Source organism: Mobula hypostoma, chromosome 19, assembly GCF_963921235.1.
Source record: "Mobula hypostoma chromosome 19, sMobHyp1.1, whole genome shotgun sequence".
Classification (NCBI taxonomy): Eukaryota; Metazoa; Chordata; class Chondrichthyes; order Myliobatiformes; family Myliobatidae; genus Mobula; species Mobula hypostoma.
In genome coordinates, this window is record NC_086115.1 from 13,945,462 (window position 1) to 13,971,277 (window position 25,816).

Below are 25,816 nucleotides of genomic sequence, written 5' to 3' on the forward strand. Positions count from 1 at the left end.
CTAGGCAGATTAATGGCTGTGCCATATTCTCTCCGTTTGTTGATGATTGACTTAACTGTACTCTAAGGGATATTCAGTGACTTGGAAATTTTCTTCTATCCATCTTCTGACTTGTGCTTTTCAATAACAGGTATATGGAGAAATTTAAGGTTGGGGGTTATATGGGAGGCAGGGTTTGAGGGTCGGCACAACATTGTGGGCCAAAGGGCCTGTACTGTGCTATACTATTCTATGTTCTATGTTCTATAACCTGTTCGTGAGTTACTTGGGTTGTTCTTTTGTCTTGATGATAAAGTTTTTGCCAGGATACTGACTCACCAGCAGTTGGACCTTCCAGATACAAGTGTATTCTTACTATGATCAATTGAAATGCCTTGACTGCACACAGGTCTCCAAAAACATATCTCCATTTTAACAAATCATGTAACTTCTAAAACCAATTGCCTGCACCAGTGATGATTTGGTGTGTCATATTAAAGGGGGGGGGGGTGAATACTTATGCAATCAATTATTTGTGTTTTATATTTGTAATTCATTTACATTACTTCGTAGAGATCTGTTTTCACCTTGACACGAAAGTCCTTTTCTGTTGATCTGTGTCAAAAAAAAGCCAAGTTAAATCCACTGTTGATTCAATGTTATAAAACATGAAAACTTCCATGGGGATGAATATTTTTATAGGCACTGTATGTGTGTACACAAGTCACCGTGTCTGTATTTCTGCTTCTGTGTGTGTGTGTTTGTGTGTGTGTGTGTTTTCTCTTTGTTGCTCAGTCTGTGTGCTCCCCTCTGTCTATGTACATGTGTGTATCCTAATGTCCAAAGGTTTCAAGGTTTCAAAGGTACATTTAATGTTAGAGAAATGTATACCGTATACATCCTGAAATGCTTTTTCTTTGCAACCATCCACAAAAACAGAGCAGTGCCCCCAAAGAATGAATGACAGAGTAAGTGTTGAAATACCAAAGTCCCTCGCCAGCTCCCCCCCCCCCCGGCGCATAAGCGGCAGCAAGCAAGAATCACCCTCCCACCACCAGCAAAACAAAAGCGCATCGGCACCCACCACCGAGCACTCAAGCGTGCAGCAAAGCAAAAACAAAGACACAGACTTGCAGTACCCCAAAGACTACTCGTTCACCCGATATTTGACATACCACAGGCTCTCTCTCCCCCTAATAAGGGAGAAAGAGGTGTCTCTGTTTCACAGTGAGAGGGGAGACATTACAAACAACTTGCTGGTTTATGATGTTAAAAGTCCGTTGCGTTGCTTTTCCCGAGCTCTGTGCCCAAAGATCTCAGGTGTCTAGACACACAGCCATAGGTCTTCCGACTCCCACGATACACCGATCTCCTTCTGGGACACCAACCTTTGATCCACCTGTCTCCAGAGCCACGAAATCTTGGACCTCCGAAGGCAAGCGAAGCTCTTAGGCTGCGCTCTTGGTGTGTCTAACAGTAGCCAGTCATGAAACCCCAAGAGCGGGTCCCACTCCCGCAAAGAACTGAAGTCAGCATGTAACTCCGGTCAGGGTCTTCAAAACAACCCTGAAAGGGAAAAATGTTTGTGTGTCTATGCCGTTTTCGTTCCAACAGAAGATTAACTTAATTGGTCACATGTACATTGAAACATGCAGTGAATGTGACATTTGTGTCAAATCAAATCAGCAACATTTTTCCGGGGGCACCCTGCAGGTGTTGGCATCCTTATGATACCAGCGTTGCATGCCCACAACTCATTAACCCTCTGGAATGTGGGGGGAAACCATAGGATCTGGAGGAAACCCATGGGATCACTAGGGAACATACAGACTCCTTAAAGATAGCAGTGGGAATTGAACCCACTGAAAAGTGATGTGCTAACCGTTATGCTACTGCGCCAGCTGCCCCCGGTAATGTGGCTACTGTACCTTGCCATGGCCCTAACTGGGCAAGATGTGGTTCCTTCAGTGAGTCACTTTCTATTCTGCCGACCTTTGCCTCCTATTCACAGGCAGGACGGCAGCATAGCGAATAACATAACAGCATCAGATTGAAAAATCGGGATTCAAATCTCGCAGACGTCTGCAAGGAGTTTGTATGTTTTCCTCATGATGTTATGGGTTTCCTCCAGGTAGCTACTTCAGTTTCCTCCCATATTCCAAAGACATATGGTTAGTGTTAGTAAGTTGTGGGAAGGCTTTATTGGTGCCCAAACCATGGTGACGCTTGTAGGCTGCCCAGCACGATCCTTGCTGATTTGATTTGGCACAAACGACACATTTCACTACACTCATTCTACTTCAGGTGTTCCCATTCCCACAACCGATGGTCTCACTTTAAGGACTCTTTGTCTGTGATTTCATGCTCGTTATTTATATTTACATTTGCAATTTGTTCTCCATTGATCCTCTTTACAGTTACTGTTCTATAGATTTGCTAAGTATGCCTGCAGAAAAAGAATCTCAAGGTTGTGTATGGTGGCATGTATGTACTCTGATAATAGATTTTACTTTGAACTTTTGAATGTTGATGTAAAGCTAATTGTCTCTCCCTCTCTTCAACCAGGATGTCTAGTTGAGATAGCCATTTTAGTTGCCATGGGCAAGATGGGCTTTTGAGTCTCCTTCTATGCTTTATGTTTCTAAGCCTACTGAATATTGCCACAATTTCCCTTTTAAATTGCTACCCTACTTTCTCTTTTCCCTTTATCCTCATGCTGATGGTCATTATTAGGCAGAAAACCAGGTGGTCTGTGCCTTCTCCTCACTACACTCAGCTTGAATATATTTCATGCTGGTAGTGAACATAAATATTTAAGGACATCATTTTCCCCCAGAACTCTCCTCATTAACAATAAATGTATGTTCAGCGTTTATGTAGTCGAAAGGTGGCTGTTATCCACTTCCTGCACCTTCAGTAATTCCTCCCTATCCAAAACACATGCCTATGTTAATAATGGAGATCCAGGTGTTGTAGATTCACATTGATGGATTGTCTTTGGCAGAAATTCCATTTTACACTATCCCAAGAAAAAAGTTAGTGTCTCCCAGCTGGAAACGGGCCCTTTGACCCAACTCTTCCATAGTCCAACCAAGTTGCCCACCTAAGCTAGTCCCATTTGCCTTCATTTAGCCCCTATCCCACTAAATCCTTCTATCCAAATACCTATGTCTAAATGTATTTTAAAAGTCGTAATTGTACTTGCCTCAACTACTTCCTCTGGAACCTCTGTCCACTTTCCTCTTTGTGGATCAACTTGCCTCTCGGGTCTCTTTTAACTCTCTCCCTTTTCAACTTAAACCTGCTGTCTGTTCTCTGCTTTTAGACTCCACTGCCCTGGGAAGAAGACTCTACCCATTCACTTTATCTATGCCATTCATGATTTTATGAACCTCTGTGAGATCACTCATCAACCTCCTTCATTCAAGGCAAAATAATTGTAGCCCAATATTTAACTTGCCCTCCAGTCCCAGCACCCACCCGAGCTTCATCACCATCCTTTAAAAAAAATGGTGACCAAAACTCCATTTGCTACTCTAGGTGGAGTCTGACCAACGTCTTATACAGCTGTATGTAACATGACATCCCGAGGTTTCTGTGTTTCCCCAGCACATTCCATTCACTGTATATGTCCTGCCCTGGTTTAATTGCCCAAAGTGCATCACTTGGCATGTTTAAGTTATCTGCCATTCCTCTCCGACATTCCCAGTTGATCTAGATCCTGTTGTAATCTTAGACAGCCGTCTTCACTCTCTACTACACCACCAATTTGCTGCTGTCAGCAAACTTACCAAATATGCTATTTACATTTTCATCCAATTAGTTAATATACATGGAAAAAAAAACTGGGGTCCCAGCACTGCTCTCTGCGACACACCACTGGTCTCAATGTTTCAATCTCAAAAGCAACTCTCCACCACCACCCCCTGCCTCTTTCCACCAAGCCTATTCTGTATCCACAAAATGTTGGAGGAGCTCCGCAAGTCAGACAGCATCTATAGAGGGGAATAAGCAGTCAATGTTTTGGCCAAGACTCTTCATCAGAGTTAGACTCCAGTCTCGGCCTGAAACTCAGCTGTTTATTCCATAGATGGTGCCTGATTAGCTGAATTCCTCCAGCATTTTATATGTGTTGTTCAAGATTTCGAGCATTTGCCGAATCTCATGTGTTCACATTTCTATATCCAGTCCTATGGCCTGAAAGTGTTGGGCAATGATACTGTAAATTTTGAAGTACATGTGACAAGGACCCTTAGGGATCCATCATAGAAAGCATCCTATCCGGATGCATCAAGCTTGATATGATAACTGCTGTGTCCGCGACTACAAGAAAACTGCAGAGGGTTTTCAACACAACTGAGCACATCACAGAAACACAGAAACTAGCCTCCCCTCCATTGAGAAGGTCGACATGTCTTGCTGCCTTGTGAGCCACCCAGTGTAATCAAGAATCCCTCCCACCCTGGATATTCTCTGTATTCCGGTACATGTGACAGTATTAAACCGATTACCTGCCTTATCCAATGAGTTATTGGATGACCCTCAGTAGATCTGGCTTAACTTTAGTGCTCAAGACACCCTAACAAGATCTCTGAGGGTACAGTCTGTTTCTTTTGGCCTTGTGGCATTGCTGAGTTAATTTAAATTTTTTCCAAGGAAGCCTCCGGAGAACAAGAAGCATTTCATTTTACCTTGTTAGCTCTTATTTGGACAGGGAGATGGGGGTTCCCAGTGCATTTCCAGCCACAAAAAATGTGTGTTGTTCCTTCCACTGCATTGGTTAGTCGAAACAATTCTGGTGCTAGTCTCTCTGTCAGGAGTGTGCAAACACTTAACCAGGCTACTTGTCTGAAATACTGCATGACTCGCTTTGTGGTTAACAGTCTGTAGAAACTTTTAAAAAGCTTGGACTATGTCTAGCAGTTTTCACAGAGTCCAAAAAAATAAAACCCTTTGGATTTTAAGCTTTGAATAGTTTGTTTTTGTAATGAATTGTTCCAATATTAAATAATGATGCATCCAGGGATCAGTGCTGAGATCCTTGCTGTTGGTTATATACATAACAACATATATATAATAACACAGATGTGAATGTAGGAGGAATGGTTATTAAGTTTGCAGATGACACAAAATTTGGTGGCATTGTCGATGAGGAGGGTTCCCTTTAAAGATATGGTAATAGTAGCTTTATTTGTCATATGTACATTGAAGCATACAGTAATATGTGCCATTTGCATCAATGACCAACCCGCTCTGAGGATCTGGTGAGGGCAGCCTGCAAGTGTCGCCGTGCTTCAGGCACCAACATAGCATGCCCACTAAGATTTTAAGGCAAGACTCTTTAATAAAGTAAATGGGCTGAGGTATCTTGGGGTACAAGTTCATAGCTCTCTGAAAGTGGCTACACAGGTTAATAGGGTGGATAAGAAGGCGTATGGCATGCTTGCCTTTATTAGTTGAGGCATTGAGCTCTAAAGTCAGGAAGTTGTGTTGCAGCTTTATAAAACTCTAGTTAGGCCGCATCTGGAGTATTGCATACAGTTCCAGTCTCCCCATTGTAGGAAGGATGTTGAGGCTTTGGAGGGGGTGCAGAAGAGGGTTTTGGATGCTACCTGGATTGGGGGTATGTGCAATATTGAGAGTTTACACAGGCTGTCTGGAGCGGTGGAGGCTGAGGGGCGATCTGGTAGAGATTTATAAGATTATGACAGGCATTGATAGAGCAGATAAGGCAGTATGTTCTTCCCAAGGTTGAAATGTCTAATATCAGGGGGCATGTATTTAAGGTGAGAGGGGGTAATTTCAAAGGAGATGTGAGAGGCAATTTTTTTTACACAGTAGTGGGTGCCTGGAAAGCTGGTAAAGGCAGATGCATTATATACTTATAAGAGACGTTTAGGTGGGCACATGAATGCACGGTGTGGTTTTTTCCTCTCTTTGTCTGTGCAGTTCGTTTTTTTTTAAATTGGGTTATTCAAGTTTCTTGCTTTGTGGCTGTCTGTAAACAGACACATGTCAAGGTGTATAATTTATTCTTTCATAAGAAATGTGCTTTGAATATTTGAATCTTTGAATGTGAGAAAAATGGAAGGGTGTGGATTCCGAGTAGGCAGAGGGAATAGTTAGGTTGTCTGTTTGATTACTGATTTAGTGGATTGGCACAACATTGTAGGTCAAAGAGCCTGTTTCTGTGCTGCACTGTTGTACGTTGTAACTTACTATCCCTAACCCGTACATCTTTGGAATGTGGGAGGAAACCCATGTGGTCATTGGAGCGTGTACAAACTTCTTACAGGGAGTAGCAGGAATTGAACCTAGGTCACTAATGCTGCGAAGCATTATGCTAACCACTATTTCTGATGACACAAAGAATGACATTGATTAGATGGTAAGCTGGACAGGACAATGGTAAATAGAGTTTAATCCTAATAAGCTTGAGGAGATGTGTTTTTAGAGATCTATTAAGGGTTAGACATGGTAAAGCTGTAGGGAATAGGAACTAGGGGCCCTTGGTGTACAAGTGCAAAGATCACAGAAAATGTCAGCACAGGTGTAAAGGTTATGAAGGAGGCATAGAGTATACTAGGTCCTGGCTCAACTGTGTAAGATTATATTTGGAATATTGCGCACAATTCTGACAGCCATACTACAGGAGGGATGAAGGATCTTGGCCCATAATGTCCATTGTTTATTCCTCTCTGTAGATGCTACTTGATCTGCTGAGTTACTCTGGCACTTTGTGTGTGTGTGTGTGTGTGTGTGTGTGTGTGTGTGTGTGTGTATATGTTGCTCTGAGTTTCCGGCGTATGCAGAATCTCTTGTGTCTATAATTTGGTGCTCTCATGTTCTTCAGGGGAGAAAATCTGTTGCCCTTCTCCGGTGCGGGTTACATTTGACTCCACACTTGCCACTATGGTTGGATCGTAATTGCTTCCTCTGGGACGATAATTAGCAATGCCCATAACCTGGGAAGGGGAGAAAAAGAACATTTGAGTAGATTGGAGAATTGTTTAGAGGCTTACAGTGGGAGTTTGCTGTTGTTGCAGGTGACGCCTGTCTTTCCCATTGGAAACCAGGGGGAAAAACCATTAAGTTTCCAGCATTGCTCCTCAAGTCAAAAATTGAAAGATCAATTCAGGAATGTAGCAGAGTACTGTATTGTGAACACTAGAATTTCTGATTCAGATTCATTTATTTATCATGTACATCGAAGCATACAGTGAAATGTATTGTTTATGCTAACAACCAGAGGAAAATTTACAAGGAGGTACCAGAACTTCAGAACCTCAGTTATGGGGAACGTCTGAATAGGTTAGGACTTTATTCCCTAGAGCATGGGAAAATGATGGGAGATTTGATAGAGGTATACAAAATTGAGGGGTATAGATGGGTAAATATACGAGGGGTGATTGATAAGTTCGTGGCCTAAGGTAGAAGGAGTCAATTTTAGAAAACCTAGCACATTTATTTTTTAACATAGTCCCCATGTACATTTACACACTTAATCCAGCGGTCATGGAGCATACGGATCCCTTCTTTGTAGAAATCGGCGTCTTAGACCTCCAGAAAGTGGTCCACAGCAGGGGTGATTGATAAGTTCGTGGCCTAAGGTAGAAGGAGATGAGTTATTAACTTCAAACTTTCTGCATAATCACTCAGAGTTGAACTGCACGTGCATGTAACGAGAGCTGCAAAACTCATCTCCTTCTACCTTAGGCCACAAACTTATCAATCACCCCTGCTGTGGACCACTTTCTGGAGGTCCAAGACGCCGACTTCTACAAAGAAGGCATCCGTATGTTCCATGGCCGCTGGACTAAGTGTGTAAGTGTAGGAGGGGACTATGTTGAAAAATAAATGTGCTAGGTTTTCTAAAATGGACTCCTCCTACTTTCGGCCACAAACTTATCAATCACCCCTCGTAAGTGGGCTTTTTCCACTGGGGTTTGGTGAAACTAGAACTAAAGGTCATGGGTTTGGGTGAAAGGTGAAATATTTATGAGGAACATGAGGAAGAAGTTATTCACTCTGAGGGTGGTGAGAATGTAGAATGAGCTGCCAGCAGAAGTGATGGATTCGGGTCCTATTTCAATATTTAAGAGAAGTTTGGATAAATACATGGATGGGAGGGCAATGGTCCAGGTGTAGGTCAGAGTTTGAACAGAGTAATAGTTCAGCATGGATTGGATGGGCTGAGGGGCCTTCTGTCCTGTAGTGCTCTATAACCAACGCAACCTAAGGATGTGCTTGGGGCAGCCTGCAAGTATCGTCACCCTTCCCAGCGCCAACCTAGAATGCCCAGCATATTCAGTTGTACACCTATCGACCCGTATGTGGGATGAAACCATAGCACCTGTGGAGAGCCCTCATGGCCACAGGGAAAACAGGCAAATTCCGCACAGACCGTGCAAGAGGTAAAAATTGTACCTTGGTCTTCAGCAGCAATATGCCTTCCTATTCTGACAGTCTCAGATATGAAGTACTAACTCTGTTGTACTCTCTACAGATGCTGCCTGATCTGTTATGTGTTTCCAGCATTATCTGTTTTTATCTCAGATTTCCATTTACTTTACCTCCACTCCTCATGGGTGGAGGTTGCTTCTGATTTACAGCTAACAAAGTTTGTTTTTTACTGTGGTTTACAGTCTATTCTTTGGCTGTTATCTGTTCTGCGAGTCATCTCCTTCACAGCTGCTTTACTCAAGGCCAGCAGTTATCAACCTCCCCATAGTTCACAATGAGCAGTGATCAATCAGGACGTTATATGCTTCTTGAAATGTACACACTGAGCTTATAGCAAAACACTACGGGATTACACAGGTTCCATTTTGTCACATGAAACTACATTAAACATCTTAAAGTTTTGAATATATTTTGACAATTGCTAGAAGTCTTACATTTAAACACTCACTGATCTGACGATTGCTTTTGTTTTGCGTCCTGAATTTAGGAGGATGACGATGTCTCCCAGTGCAGTGGGGATTACGATCTGACCATGCAAGACAATGGATTCTTCAAAAATGAGCCAATCAGGAGTAAAGTCTCCAAGCTGACCGAGAAACTACGGAAACGTTATCCTACCAACAACTATGGTGAGCAGAAATCTCCTGGATTTCATTATTTAACCCTGCCATGCTTGTTAATCAACTATTTCCTGTGAGAGTTAAGACTGAAAATGCTCATGGGTGTCTCATGTTCTTAGAGCCATTGTTGTAGAAAATTAAACAAAACTATTTTTCTATAATTAAGATGGAAGGAGTGAAGAGATTTATGAGGATGTTGCCAGAATTTGAGGAACTGAGTTATGGAGAGGGGGTGAACAGGTTTGGACTTTGTTCACTGAAGTGTCGGAGAAGGACGAGTAATTTTATAGTGGTGTATATAATCAGGAGAGGCATGGAAAGGTTGAATGTGCAGAATCTCCTCTCAGGGTTTGTGATTCAAGAACTAGAGGCATATCATCCCAGTAGATGGGCAGCCCAGTAGTTTAGTGTTTAGCTTAGCGCAGTGCCAGTGATTGGGTTCAGTTCCCGCTGCTGTCTGTAAGGAGTTTGTGCGTTCTCCCCGTTACTGCTCGGATTTCCTCTGGGTATTCTGGTTTTCTCTCACATTCCAAAGACACATAGATTAGGGTTCGTAAGATGTGGGCATGCTCTGTTGGTATTGGAAGCATGGCAACACTTGTGAGCTACTCCTAGTACGTCTCAGACTCAGTGACATTTTACTATATATTTCAATGTACATATTACAAATAAAGCTAAACTTTATTCTTCTACGTGGTCTTCGACCCAATAGCAAGAACTCTGAACTCTCCAATTTCACATAACCTGCTCATCCTCTGTCCCTTTCTCTCACTACCTGATTCTTCCCAGGTTTTCTCTCACACCCCCTTCTTTCTAATCTCTGTACTTCCTCCCATCCTCATAACCCTGTTTCTTTCCCATTCTCCAACCCCTCCATCTGTCCATCACCCACACATTCTTCTTACTGGGTTCCCTAACCCCAATGTTCCCATCTGCCCTCCCCACTTCCCTTAACCTTAACCTTCCTTCCTTCTCAGGTCTCATCGTTTGCAGTCCTTTGACTCCTCCCAGTCTCTGTTGCTATCTCTCCCCTTCCCTGCTGTACCTGATTCCATCTGCCAGTCAACCTCCTCCTCCAGCTGTAACCTGCCAGCTCTCGCCCCAGCCCTTTCCCTCACTTCTTTATACTGGCTCTCTCCCCTCTACTCCTTCAGTCCTGATGAAGGGTCTTACCTGAAACGTCGCCTGCCCATTCGCCTGACCTGTTGAGTTCCTACAGCATCTTGTTTTTTGGCAACCAGTATGTGTTGGTTTTGGATAAGACTTTAGGTCCCAGATGTGGAAAGGCAGTAATGTAAGCGTTCTGCAAAATTTAACGTAATTTTAATACCTCTTGGTTAAAAAACAGATTGGACAGACTGTTCCTTTATTTTTACAGCTCCCAGGCTCATCTTCCCAATTGATTTGCTAAATGGTTTTTGCATGATGGAAGTTCCTGTCTTGCTTTTGGCACAAAGATCAAAAATGTTATCACATTACACTCCATTTTAAGAGGAATCTGGATCATGAGTCCTCCTAAATGTATTAGTTAGCATTGTGCAGCAGGGGCTGCTGGAATGGAGCCACATTGTTGGTGCAGGAGTGTTTTAATCTGTACAGAAATCCCTTAGTGCCAGAGATATTTGCTGGACATAATTAATGGAGCGTTTTTTTCCCTCTGTTACTAATATGTACATGAGCTTCAAGTGCCTGGCAGAGAGGAAACTCTACTCTCTCGAAGCCAAGGTGTCCCTATCCTGGAAATGTGTGATGGGACAGTATAGAGGGAGCTTCACTCTGTATCTAACCCGTGATGTCCTTGACCTGGGAGTGTGTGATGGGACAGTGTAGAGGGGGATTCACTCTGTATCTAACCCGTGATGAACCTGTCCTGGGAGTGTGTGATGGGACAGTATAAAAGGAGCTTCACTCTGTATCTAACCCATGATGTCCTTGACCTGGGAGTGTGTGATGGGACAGTGTAGAGGGAGATTCACTCTGTATCTAACCCGTGCTGTCCCTGCCCTGGGAGTGTATGATGGGACAGTGTAGAGAAAGCTTCACCCTGTATCTAACCTGTGCTGTCCCTGTCCTGGGAGCGTCCTATGGCTAGGTGTAGAGGGAGATTTATCTACTAAATGCTGAAAGAACTGAATTGGTCAGGCAGCATCCGTGGAGGGAGATAGATGGTCGCCGTTTCAGGTTGAGGGCATTCCATGCGTTGCTGCAGATTTCGAGCACTTGCAGTTTATCTTCTGTCTCGACTGAACTCTTTTCCACACTGGACTTTGCTGCTCAGACATGTTCATGGGGCAGCATGGAAGCTATGTCTTCATTCCCTAAGATGTGCTTGAAGTTAAAATCATTCTGAACACCGGTAGATAGATGGTGTAAAATTCATGGGGAAAAAAATCAAGAGGGCCAAGAGGATTAACATTTGATAGTAATATCCTTTACTGCACTTTCTTTTGTACTGACACCAGGATAGATTGTGTTGATTAGCTGGGAGTGTCATTGGAAGGGATGAACTTGTACAGGCTTACAAACTGAGAGAGGAAGCAGTTCGGGTACTTGCGACAGGCAGTGAACATGCTTCATTCCGAGAGCTTGGTTTGGTTTATTATCGTCACGTGTACCAAGGTACGGAGAAAACTTGTTTGAAATACCATTCATACCGATCAGTTCATTACAACCGTGCATTGAGGTGGTACAAGGTAAAATAACAGACTGCAGAATAAAGTGTTACATTTGCAAAGAGAGTGCAGTGCAGGTAGACAATTAGGTGCAAGGTAGACTGTGAGGTCAAGAGTCCCATCTTTTTGTCACGTATATCAAAACATACAGTGAAATGCATCATTCTCCTCATGAAACAAATCTTTAATTGCAGAAATCTATCTACTGAACACAAGGGATTCTGCAGATTGCTGGAACTCCAGAGGAACAAAAAACAATATGCTGGAGGACTTCAGCAGATCAGACAGCATAGTTTCAAGCTGAGACCCTTCATGTCTGAAAAGGAAGGGAGCAGTAGCCAGAATAAGAATATGGGGGAGGGTAAGGCGTGCAGGCTTGGCAGGTGATACAGAGACCAGACCAGAGGGAAGGTGGAGGGTGGAGAAGTGGGGTCTGAAGTGAGAAGCTGGAAGCTGATTAGTGGAAAAGGTAAAGGGCTGAAGAAGCAGGAATCTTATCGGAGAGAAGAGCGGACCGTGGGAGAAAGCGAAGGAGGGGGGCACCTGAAGGAGATGATAGGCGTGTGAGGTGAAGAAAAGGGCTAAGAGGGGAGCCAGAACGGGGAAATGAAAAAGAGAAGTGTGAGCGGGGAGAAATTTCCGAATGTTAGAGAAATTAATGTTCATGCTGTCAGGTTAAAGGCTGCTTGGGCGGAATATGAAGTGTTGCGCCCCAAACCTGAGTTTAGCTAACACTCAGAGTATTCTGATATTGGGTGTGCCCAAATAAAAAGAAAAATTCCAGGTCCACAACATTTTAATGGAGGCAACACCTTTCAGTGTACCTAAACAATCTAGAAAATTTAACAGGGTATAATCGAACATGGTTTGGCACAGGTAATATCTGATGAAAAGACCCATTGCCTGGGCAAAAGGAGTGGTGCATGGAACATAGAACACAGATCAGTACGGTACAGTGCAGGCCCTTTGGTCCATAATGTTTTGCTGACCTTTTAACCTACTCAGGATCAATGTAACCCCTCCCTCTTACATAGTCCTCCTTTTTTTTCTTTCATCTATGCGTCTATCTAAAAGTTTCTATAGTGTCCTTAACTTATCTGCCTCTACCACCACCCCTGGCAGGATGTTACACGCACCAACTACTCTCCGTGTAAAGAACTTGCCTTTGACATCACCCCATACTTTCCTCCAAACACCTTAAAATGATGCCCTCTTATATTAGGCACTTGTGCTCTGGAAATAAATCTCTGGGTATCCATTCCACCTATGTCTTTTATCATCTTGTAAAGTAAAGGCATCCGTTAGTCTTACGAGACCATGGATCTGCACCTGGAAAGTCTTCACTCTCCAGGGCATAGGCCTGGGCAAGGTTGTATGGAAGACCAGTAGTTGTCCATGCTGCAAGTCTCCCCTCTCCACAACACCAATGTTGTCCAAGGGAAGGGCATTAGGGCCCATACAACTTGGCACCAGTGTCGTCGCAGAACAATGTGTGATTAAGTGCCTTGCTCAAGGACACAACACGTTGCCTCGGCTGGGGCTCGAACTCACGACCTTCAGGTCGCTAGTCCAATGCCTTAACCACTTGGCCATGTGCTCACTATCATCTTGTACACCTCTGTTAAATCATCTCTCATCCTCCTTTGCTCCAAAGAGAAAAGCTTCAGCTCACTCAACCTGTGTCATGATCTCTAATCCAGGCAGTATCCCAGTGAATCTCCTTTGCACCCTCTATAAAGCTTCAACATCTTTCCTATAAGAGGTGACTAGAAACGAATATAATATTCCAAGTTTGGTCTAACCAGGGTTTTATAGAGCTTAAACGTTACCTTCTGGCTCTTGAACTAAATCCCCTGAGTAATTAAGGGCAATATAGTGTATGCCTTCTTAACCACCCTTTGAACATGGCAGCTTTGAGGAGGAGCTGGAAGGAGAGTTGGGGGAGGTTCAGTGAGTGATCAACATTAGGGACGAGGCCAGCATTGGGGGTTGTTCCAACATCTGCATCTTGCATTGCTGGTTCACTGACGGAAGTTCCAATTAACTGCACTCCCTAGTTCTTTCATTATTTTTTTTTTGTAAATGAAGATCTAATTCCCTTTTGAAGGTTTCTATTGAACTGGCTTCCCTCCTCCTTTCAGGCTGCACATTACAGATCGTAGCAGTTTTATAATGGACATGCCAGAGCTCTGGACCGTTGGGGAACCTCTGCTCATTTGTAGAGCCCTTATCCAACAACTCGGGCCCCTTTAGATGTCCCCCTGGGCTGCCAGCATAAATAGCTGCACTATATTTGACTGACTTTGGCCAAAGGAGTGACACAGAGAAGTCTGTGTGTCACATGAGAGTTCTGGGAAAGGGAAAATTGGTGTTTCATAATATGGCCTGCCTTCCCTCACATGGAAACTTGAATCTATGCTTCTCTTTTTGAAGGTTTTTTATAATCTAATTGCTCTGGATTTTATGACTTTTGGCTCCATCACAAGGGGAAACCCTTGGGGAGGGGTGGAGTGTGGGGCAGAAGTAGTTGCTTTTTTTTCTTTAAGGTTTGAATAATTCCATTACACTGCTGCTTCTGCCTGAGTCCACTTGATAACTAGTGGACCTTGTCCTGTGTATTGTATTACTGCTGGCTTTGTCAAGAGCTCCTGTTGCAATTTGGCTTCATCAGAATTACTGACCTTCTTGACTTTGTCCCCGGTTTACCTGCCTGTTAACCAGTAATGATACTGTTGGCAAGTAGATAATTCACGTTATGTGTATTGCAGAAGAGGCAAGTTACCTCTTTATTGTCTCCTACTGGTTTTCCGCCTCAGTTTGTTCCTGTCCTGTGCTTTATATTGGTCAAGGCCCAGTCAAAATGTGCCCAGTTAAAATGTGTCAGGACTTGAGGGATTGAGATTTTGGACAGACTAGGACTTTATTCCTTGGAGTCCAGGAAACTGAGAGGTGACTTAAAGAGTGAATGAGGGGGATAGATAAGATGAATGAACTCGGTCCTTTTCCCAGGGTGGAAGAATCAAAAACTGTAGGGCATAGGTTTAAGGTGCAAAGGGAAAGATTTACTAGAAACTTGAGAGAGAACTTATTTACACAACGTATAGTATCTATGTGGAATGAGCTGCCACGGGAAATGGTTGAGGCAGATACAATAACAAACTTTAAAAGGCAGTTGGACAGATACATGGAGACGAAAGATTTAGAGGGATATAACCATCAGGCTCCTGAACCAACATGAGTAACCTCACACACCACAACTCTGAACTGATTGCACCTTTTGCATATTAGTTGTTGGTCAGTCTTTGTGTGTGGTTTTTCATAAATTCTACTGTATTTCTTTATTTTCCTATAAATGCCTGCAAGAAATTGAATCTCTGGTAACATATACATATTTTGATGATAAATTTACTTTGACTTTGGAAGTTGGCCAAGCATAGGCAAGTGGGGGATCATGTTCAGCATGGACCAGTTGGACCAGCTAGTTTCTGTGCTACGTAACTCTATTCCCTAATTCCTTTATTAGAGGGTGTAAGTTATAAGGAAAGGTTGACAGGCATGGGTTGTTCTCCCACGTTTGCAGGCTGTGGGGACACCTGATAGAGGTTTTAAAATTAGGAGAGGCATAGCACGCACAGAAATGTCAAGCACCAGAGAACATACTTTTAAGGTTAGTGGGATAAGGGTTTCTTTTGTTGGGGGAGGGAATCTAAAAGCGACGTGAGGGGCAAGTTTTTATATAGAGAATGGTGCTTGAATCAGTTACTGGGGTAGTAGTGGAAGCAGTCAGTCTGTTGAAGTTTAAGTCTTCTAGATAGAGACATAAATGTGAAGGGAATGGAGGGATATGGATGATACTCAGGAGGAGGATATTTAGGATAAATTGACATTAAGACCGGCACCACATTGTGAACTGAATGGCCTGTCCAGTGCTATACTGTTCTGAGTTCTATGTTAACTCTGTTTCTTTTCCCACAGACTCTGCCTGACCTGCTGACTGTTTCTGAACTTGATATTTTTCTTCCTTTTCCTCTTTTTCACACTGCTATTTTGGTCGGCATTAAGATGATCTGTGCTTGCATGACAGGGAGTGAAGTTCTAGTTGTGAATCCATGTGATGTAAAGAAATAAAATTTGCATTAATATGAAAATCTAACCAAAAACTTTAAATAAAACTGCAGATGCTGGACATCTGAAACCAAGACTGCAAATGTTGTAAATATTCAGCAAGTCAGGTAGCATCTGTGGACGGAGAGAAATGTAGTTAAAATGGAAACAGTGCAGAAAAGATTGAGGATGTTGTGCAGACTAGAAAACCTGAGTTATAAGGAGGGATTGGCCGGGCTAGGTCCTTATTCCTTGGAATGTAGGAGAATGAAGAATCATCTATAGAAGTGTTTAAAGTTGAAGAATATAGGAGAAGTCATGAGTGTAGAGAGAGTGGAGGTGTGGGCTAAGCATGTTAGCTTGAGGTGCATTTGTGTTGATTGTCAATGAAGAGATGTTATTTCTACTTTACGCTGACTGTTTTCCCAACATCCCCTTCCTGAAGTTCTTCGAGTGGATGAGGGTCCAATTTGTCCTCGTTTATATACCCTGTTGAAGGAGAAGCTGGAGGAATGCAAGGGGGAAATAAATAAAGAGAAACATTGATATTGTGATTGGAGAAGAAGTGCAAGTAGAGCTTAAACACTGACAAAAACTGTCATTTAGTCTTACTTAAACAATTCCATTAATTAATTCCAATCACTATTCCTTGATTTACTTCACTGTCTCTACATTTCCAGTGATTGTGAGCCGATGTTCATGTAACCATTTTCCCATTTGAAAATAAATTAGCCAGCAACTTCTTAATTGCTATCACATTGTCTCCGGGGAAATCCGGCGCCCTCTGACTCTGAAAAGCATGCAAGCATTCTTCTTTTCCACCATCCCCGGTCCCAGCCAAAACAAACCATCAGGAGTCATTCTGCAGGTGACCAGGAATTTTAATCCCCTTTTTTTTTTCTTGAAGCTTTTCAGTTGACAATTACCAGGCGCTTAAAATCTGATTCACTGGGGAGCATGCTCTAATTAAAGCTTAATTGTGAATTTAAACATTCTAATAAATCCTGGACTGAACCCACACTGCCAGACAGATCAGCAAGTCTTACACTGAAAGCAAAATGCTGCAGGTGTTTGAAATCTGAAATAAAGATGGAAAGGCAGGGAGTGAAGTTAGAGTATTGAGTACAGGTATTGGGATGTTATGTTGAAGTTGTACAAGACGTTGGTAAGGCCAAATTTGGAGTATTGTGTGTCTACCTATGAAAAAGATATCCACATGTTGAAAAGAGTGCAGATGTTGCTGGGACTTGAAAACATGAGTTGTAGAAGATTGAATAGGTTAGGACTGTATTCCCTGCAGGGTAGGAGACTGAGAGGAGATCTTATAGAGTATGAGTATAGATAGGGTGAATGTATACAGCACATTTTCCCTCAGTTTGGGGTCATGGGTTTAAGGTGAATGGTGAAGTATTAAAAAGATATCTGAGGGGGAGCTTCTTCACTCAGAGGGTGGTGCAAGTGTGGAAAGAGCTGCCAGCAGAATTGGTGGATGTGGGTTCAACTGTAACATTTAAGAGAAGTTTGATTTATACATGGATGGGAGGGTTTTGGAGGGCTGTAGTCCGAGTACAGGTGGATGGGACTAGACAGAAACCCAGTCGGGCACGGACTAGATGGGACAAAGTGCCTGATTCTGCGCTGTAGTGCTCTATAATTCTGTTTGCTAGTGACTGCACAGATAATGAAGCAAGCTGTAGGCAAATGCAGCAAGAGCTGGTCAATATCCAAGCCTGGGCAGAGAGATGTGAAGTAACGTGCACACCAAACAAGGGTCAGGCAATAACGAGATCCAACAAGAGGGAATTCAGTGACATTACCATTACTGGCACAGGCCCTTATTTTCTTCCTTTTTTAAGTGTTTTACCTACTGCCAGTTTGTCCTAGAAGGAAGGTGAGTGCTGCATTGGGCATGGGTGGCCTGTACATTTGTCTTTATGTGTGCACAGGCCAGTCTGTCTGGTGTGTGTGTGTGTCTGGACTAGTGTGGGTGTACATGCATGTGTTCGTTGGCCTAGGTCAGACTAATGTGTGTGCCCATGATGTCCAGTCTGATAAGTGTTCCCTACATCCTTCCAAGGTGTCCCAAGCGAGTGCGGTTTTGTCCTGTGGCATTGAACTATGAGAATTGTCTCTGACTAACCTCCTGACTTGTATGAAGTTTGTACTGTCTCCAGTAAGTTACTGGGCACTGGTCCATTGCAAATAAACTTTGTGGGTTTAACTAGGATATCCTATGTCAATAACTCTCAATAAGTAAATGTTGCCTCCTAACAGGAGACTGTGTGCTTATGTATCCCGGGATTCTAACAGGAAGGGCACAGGGTTGCCTCTGAACCCACTCCTTGTGAATCCTAATCGAGTAATCCAGTTTCAGAAAATAATTCAAAACATTTGACAAAATATGTGCTCCTGCTGCTGAGACAGTTAATTCATTGTGTCTGGGTAATAACCTGAGAGAGAGGTGAAGGCTTTTGTTTTTAAGAGGGAATTACTGAGTGATAAGGAAGTCGAGTACTTCCAGATAAAAATACTAAAAAAGCAATAATTCCCTTGATTTTAAGACCAGCGCACAGCCTCCTTTTAAACTTAAGCATATAAATTTCAATATATTCTAATTCCCAACATCCTTCCTGGGTTTAGCTGTGGAGACGGCCGTGTCATGTTGACCCAGGGCTGTTTCGGTTTGTTGGGTTGCAAGAAACTTGACTACTTAGTGACACAAACTAAGTAGGGATTGGATCTGTCAGTCCCTTTTTCAATGAAGTTTTCCTTTTTCTTCCCTCATCTTTGTCACTGTACTATCTTCCCTCACCTCAGACCTTGTTCTCTGTCTTTGATCTATTGGAAACAATAGAGTTAGAGAAATGTACAGCCCAGAAACAGGCCTTAGTCCTTACCTTCTATGCCTTAAAGCCCTCGTTCAAATACTTCTTGAACACTGCAAGAGTCTCTGCCTGTACCACTTTCTCAAAGCTCAAAGCAAATTAAAATGAATCGCAAGGTAGTATGTGGCATCACTGAGATTCATTTTCTTGCAGGCATTTACAGGAAAATAAAGAAATACAATATAATTTACAAAAAAATACTATACACAAAGACTGACAAATAACCAATGTGCAAAAGCACACCAATTGCTTAAATAATAAAAAGTAAATAAATACTGAGAAGATAGGTTGTAGAATCCTTGAAAGTGAGTCTGTAGGTTATGGAATCAGTTCAGAGTTGAGTTGAGTTGAGTGAAGTTCACCACTCCGGTTCAGGAGCCTGATGCTTGTAGGGTAACAACTGTATCTGAACCTGGTGGTGTGGGACCTAAGGTTCCTGTGTCTGATGGTTTTTTCAGGAAGTATATTCTGGATTCTAACCACTCTGTGGGTGAAAATGTTGCTTCTCAGATCCCTACTGTTCCTCTTAAACCTGTACTCTCTGGTGTGTACCTTATTTTCTGCCTGCATGGCACTTTCTCTGTAACTGTAACACTTAAGTCTGCTTTCTGTTATTGTTTTCCCTTGTATTATCTCAATGTACTGTTGTGATGAAATGGTTTGTATGCTAAAACAAAGGGATTGGTAGGAATACCCAGAGAGCTAACACAGATGAGATGAGGTGAATGAATTCTTTCAATGTTGTAAGAGAAAAAAGAAAAATCATTCAGCAATGTCAAAAGCAAAAGATGGAACAGAGACTAAATTTCATCATAACACCACCAAAGCTTTCAATTACTTCATTGGCTGAAAAGATTTGCGATATCTCAAGGTTCTGACATTCTCTTTAGAATCACACATTAGTGCGGCAACGAGCAACAACTCACAGAGTTAATTCTTCCCCCCTGCTCTCTCCCATATCGCTGCAATCTACTTTCTCCATATGAGTATTCATCCAGGTCCCTCTCATATGTATAAAACAAAGTTTTTTCGTGGTACCTCAGTACATGTAACAATAATAAATCAAATGGTTTACTTTCTGGTCTGCTGATCATGATACCCTGAATTTCCTTGTCTTGAATTCTTTCTGCCATCCAGTACTGTGTTGGTTCCTTTGCTGTTTTGATGTCAAGATGGGAATTGGCTCCAGCTGAATTGGTTTGGGCATTCACACACATAAGCTACTGTGTAAACAGACTACGCCATAAAGACCTCGCTCATATGCGGACTGTGTAAATAAAAACGTTTACAGATTGTACTTATGAGAGGGAATTTGAATATTCAAAAGGAGAATGTTGTTGAGAAAAAAAGGATTGTAGTGATAATGAGGGGAGAGCAAAGGGAAAACATTGACTCTATGAGTTGTCCCTCTTTGGCATGCTTACCTTATATATGGTTCTAAATAGATTATCGAAACCTTGAACTTCGCTGCCAATGAAGTAATTAAAAGTTCTGATGTTGCTATGATAAAGTTTGTGTCCTTCTTGTGTTCCAAATCTTGCTTTTGACTTTGTAGAATAATTTCTAATCTTTTAATATGACATTCAAGGAGCCATTCAGCCCATCTTGGCTATGCCTGCTCTCTGTGCATTCTCAACATTCCCTTTCAAAGCACTTACGTAGAGTATTGTGAGCAGTTTTGGGCTACTTATCTTAGATAGGATGTGCTGAAACTGAAGAGGGTTCAAAGGAAGTTCACAAAAATAATTCCAGGATTGAATGGCTTGTCAGATGAAGAGTGTTTGATGGCTCTGGACCGTATTCAGTAGAATTCAGAAGAGGGAGGAGTGACCTCATTGAAACCTATCGAATGTTGAAAAGCCTTGATAGAGTGAATGTGGAGAGGATGTTTCCTATGGTGGGAGAGTCTAAGACCAGAGGATATAGCCTCAGAATAGAGGGGTGTCCTTTTAGAACAGAGATGAGGAGGAATTTCTTTAGTCAAAGAGAGGTAAATCTGTGAAATTCTTTGCTACAGACATCTGTGGAGGCCAAGTCCACAGTTTAAGGCATATTGAAGGCAGAGGTTGATAGATTTTTGACTGATCAGGATATGAATGGTATGGAGATTGGAGCTGAGTGAATACTGATTGCTGGCACTGCAAAGCATTATGCTAACTGTTATACCACCATGCTGACCACAGAAACTGAAGGAAGCCTGAGCGGCTGGAGGAAATACACTCAGTCCCAGGGAAACCGTGCAAACTCCACACAGACAGAATCCGAGGTCTGGATCAAACCCGGACAGATGGCTTTCTGAGGCAGCAGCATCTACCTGCTGCAACACTTTGCCACAGAGTAGCTTCTGTTTATTGAACGAAAGAGTTGGACTCCAATTTAAACCACCCCTATTCTATATATATCTGCAGATATATTTAATGGTCAACAAAATAAGAAAGTGAAGATCTTCATTCAACTATTGAATGCAGATCTCCACCTGAAATACTGTATACCTCAGTATTGCAGGCACTGTCTTTATAATCCATTCTCTCTACTGCTCCTCATAAAGTTGATTACTCATCCTGATAATGTCAGGACAAAGAACATGCAGCTGGCACTGTAAACAGGTTGAGCTAACAGCTACTCTATTGTGCCGCCCCAAGCAATACAACTTGGTGTATGCCATGCAAGCTGGCATGAAGAGGTGCCTTCTGCTGGTTCTGGCATTTTGAGATGTCTGCTGCTTTGCTGCATACCTTGGACTGTCACCCATCTAAGATTTAAGGACTTAAATCTCCTAATCCCAGTGATTCCTGATTTTGCCTGTGATGGTATTCTCATTCTCACGTCCCAATAACACACTATCAACATTAATTGGTGTGCTCTGTGTACTCTTTGCTTCCCTGCATGTCCTTCTGTAATTGGTACGTTCATCAGAATATTAGTTCTACCTAACCCCCACTTGATGCAAGGTTGTGAGTATCTTTGTAGATGAATATGTGAAAAAATGCTTTCTAACAGTTTGTTGGAGTGAATTTGACACATTGGTTCATTATTATTGTCACGTACTGAGGTACAGTGAAGAACTGTTTTGCACGCCTGCCATGCAGATCATTTGGATCGCATCAGTCCATTGAGGCGATACAAGGGAAAACAGTAACAGAATGCAGAATAAAGTTACAGAGAAAGTGTGCTGCAGGCAGACAATAAGGTACAATGCCTTGATTGTGAGATCAAGACTATCTTAATAATAGTATCGTTCGATAGTGTTATAACAGTGGGATAGAAGTTGTCCTTCACCCTGGTGGTGTGTGTTTTCAGGCCTTTATATTTTCTGCCTGATGGGAGAGAGAATGTCCAGAATGGGTGGGGTTTTCGATTATTCTGACTGCTTATCGAGGCAACAGGAAATGTGGATGTAGTCCATGGAAAGGAGGCTGGTTTCCATGATGTGCTGAGCTGTGTCCACAACTCTGCAGTCTCAGGCAGCACAGTTTCATACCAAATCATGAAATATCTAGATAGAATGCTTTCTATGGCACATTGATAAAAATTGTTGAGGGTCTTGGCAAATATTTCTCTATCCTCCTGAAGAAGTGGAGATGCTGGTGAATTTGATCCTGCCCTCAACAGTACAGTATATGAACAGAAACACACTCTCTTTATCATTAAGACCTTGGATCAGACAAGGGCACCCAGAAATATATTGGGAAACAGTCTGTTTTTATCGACATATAAATCCAATTTTCACTGGGGTTATTAGAAGCATATGGCTTGCTTTAATATCTGGCGTTCTGTCCTGTCTCGTTGAAATATTATCCGCTGTGGTAAAAGTCAGATACGGGCAGGTACATTCCTCTGAGGTCCACTTCAGAATTAACTTTTATTTAATTCCATTACACATTAAAATTCCAAATATTTAAGGTATTAATAGAGGTTACCAGCAATGGGAAACATAATTACTCAGCATATCATTAAGGAGTTGGAATGGCACCACAGAGAGGTAATTTTCAAAATTGAAGGAAATGTATAGGAGGAGACTGAGGAGATTTGAGGGTAAGGAGAGATTTCCCTGGGCCAAAGGGACGAGGGATAACATGATGTTAAAAAAAAACAGTGGCAATTAAAGCACACTCACAAGGCTTGATTTCTGTGGGCTAAGAGATCACTAGCCAGCTTTTTGAAATAAAAGCAGAAAATTGCTGAATATACTCATAAAAATCTGTTGTTATGCAGAAACAGTAGAGTGCAAAACAAAAAATCACTACAAATTGCAAAAAGAATGTATAAAAGTAAAAAAAAATAGTATTTGCTGCTTCCCCATTGCCCATCCCCAGCTGGATCCTAAACCGATAGACATGCTGGGCTGTTTTTTTAGGACTGTTGAGAGCCATATTTAAGCCACACCAAGTAAGGATGCTAGATTTCCTCCCTTAAGAGCATCAAAATCAGAATCACGTTCGGGTTCCTCATCACCAACGTATGTCAAGAAATATGACTTTGTGGCAGCAGTACAGTGTAAAGACATAAAACTTAAAAGTCACAAAAATAGATAAACAGAAAAAGCAAAGTGATCTTAATGGGTTCATGGACCATTCAGAAATCTGAGGGAAGAAGCTGGTCCTATAAAACGTTGAGCGTGCATCTTCAGGGTTCTGAAAAGAGGGCATGGCCTTGATAATAAGGATCCTTGATGATGGATGTCACCTTCATGAGCTGTTTTGAAGATGTACCCAATGGTGGGGAGGCTATTGCCCATGATGGAGCTGGCTGAGTTTACAACCTTCTGCAGTTTTGTATTTGCACCTCCTCACCAAGATGGTAATGCAACCAGTCACAATTCTCTCCAGAAATTTGTGAGTGTCTTTGGTGATATATTAAATCTCCTCAAACTCCTAATGAAATATGGTCTCTGGTGTGCCTTCTTCGTGATTGCATAAATATGTTGGGCCCAGGATAGATCTTCTGAGATGTCAACACCCAGGAACTTGAAGCTGCTTCCCCTTTCAGCTACTGATCCCTCAATGAAGACTGAGTCCACATTAAATCCTTTGGTCTTACTGACGTTGAGTACAAGGTTGTTGTTGTGACACCAGTCAACCAGCCGATCTATCTCACTCCTGTATGCCTCCCCATAACCATCTGAGCTTCTGTCAATCACAGTGGTGTCACAGGTGTACTTATAGCTGTGGCTAGCCACACAGTCATGAGTGTTGAGAGAGTAGAGCAGTAGACTAAGCACGCATGTTTGAAGTGTGCCAGTGTTGATTGTCGGTGAGAAAGAGTGGCTTGAGTATCATTGGAGGATTAGATTAGATTAGGTTATGAGGACGTGCAGTCCTCTTTTATTGTCATTCAGTAATGCATGCATTAAGAAAAGATACAATGTTCCTCCAGTGTGATATCACAGAAACAAAAGACAGAACAAGACTGAAAAACTGACAAAAACCACGTAATTATAACATATGGTTACAACAGTGCAAGCAATACCATAATTTGATAGAAGAACAGACCATGGGATGGTGAATCAATTCTGTCTAATTACTTACACTTAGAACTCTGCTAATCCAGCACTCATGGGATGTTGGTTTTAATTGGTTATTCTTTTAGAAGTTATGGTGCAAGGTTACATTCTCTTGAACCTAGTAAGTTTTAGATTAGATTTAGATTATGAGGATAGGCAGTCCTCTTTTATTGTCATTTAGTAATGCATGCATTAAGAATTGATACAATGTTCCTCCAGAATGATCTCACAGAAACACAAGACAAACCAAGACTAAAAAAACTGACAAAAAACACATAATTATAACATATAGTTACAACAGTGCAAAGCAATACCGTAATTTGATAAGAACAGACCATGGGCACGGTAAAAAAAAAGACTTGAAAGAGACTGCAGATGTTAACCTTTCAAGTTGAAGTCCCTTTGCACAGGTTCTGAAACATTAACTCTGTTTCACTTTCCGCAGATGCTGCCTGACACGCCGTGTGTTTGCAATGTTCTTTGCTTTTAGAGTTAATGTACCTTGTAATGTGCACAAGGTGTTTCTGATGTTATGCTGATGGTTTGCTCCAGGGTTAGACATTAGCATAACCATACTTCACCTGGCAGCCTTTCACTGAAGATATGCAAGCCAATGCATTGCCTTTTAAAAGCCCGGCGTTAAAAGTAAATTCTTTTCCAGCAATGGTTTTGGCAGAGGAGAAAAATGTCAACAAACTATTCTGATGACAGCTTCTGTTGGTCTCAGTCAAACCGAGGAGGCTCGCTCTCTTTCCCAGCCCACCTGATCCAAGAAAGCTGAAGGCAGCAGGGGTAATATATGCTACAAGCTTGCAAATTGGAAGCAACCCTTCTGCAGTTTGCAAAGGAACAGGAGCCCGCAGGCTGCATCTGGCCTCAGGATCACATGTTGGGTATCCCCAAGGTATAGCACGGTTCAAATCAGAATGCAGTTTCCTTTCTACTGGCAATTTATTGTATCTAGAAAATCAGGCTTATTCTGTGTATGGAACAAGCTGCTACAGTGGCATTTTAATGGGGCCTTTGTCAAAAAGGCTGGAAATGTGAGTTGTCAGATACTACAGGGTGTAGCTTTAAGGTTGTGAGGTTTAAGATTTGCATGGTAAGTTTTCTTTCGCACAGCGAATGGTGGATACCTGGATTGCAGTGCCAGGAGAGGTGTGGAAGCAGATATAACAGCAATGTTCAGGAGACACTTAGTCACATGAACAAGTAGGCAATGGAGGGGTGTAGAAGATATACAGGCAGATGTGCAGTTTAAATTAGCATCATAATCAGCGGGGACACAGAGGGCTGAAGGACCTGTTCCCATGCTGTATTGTTCAATGAATTCAATTGCTGTCCAACAGTTTGGGTTTAGTGCCACAAAGCTGGATGTTAAGCAGTAGTACTCATTAATGTAACAGCAGCATAAGGTCGCAGATGGATGGAAAAGTTTTCGAGGGTTGCAGGCAAATGGAATTAGCTTAGATGGAGCCCATTGGAATCACTTGAGCCTTTGCTATGGAACATTGAGCAGTACAGGATAGTAACATACTCCTTGGCCCATAATGTTGTGCCGACCATTTAACCGACTCCAAAATCAATTTC

The 25,816-nt window shown here is 42.3% G+C and overlaps 1 protein-coding gene across 2 annotated transcripts in view; it reads left to right on the forward strand.

The window, feature by feature from the left end:
• zfyve27 (zinc finger, FYVE domain containing 27) overlaps positions 1-25,816 on the forward strand; it is a 216,938-nt gene that overhangs the window by 97,658 nt on the left and 93,464 nt on the right. For both annotated transcript variants that reach the window (XM_063071388.1, XM_063071389.1), the window contains one exon: positions 8,930-9,071. In XM_063071388.1, the coding sequence (XP_062927458.1) occupies positions 8,930-9,071 (142 nt within the window). The remainder of the gene's footprint in view (positions 1-8,929; positions 9,072-25,816) is intronic.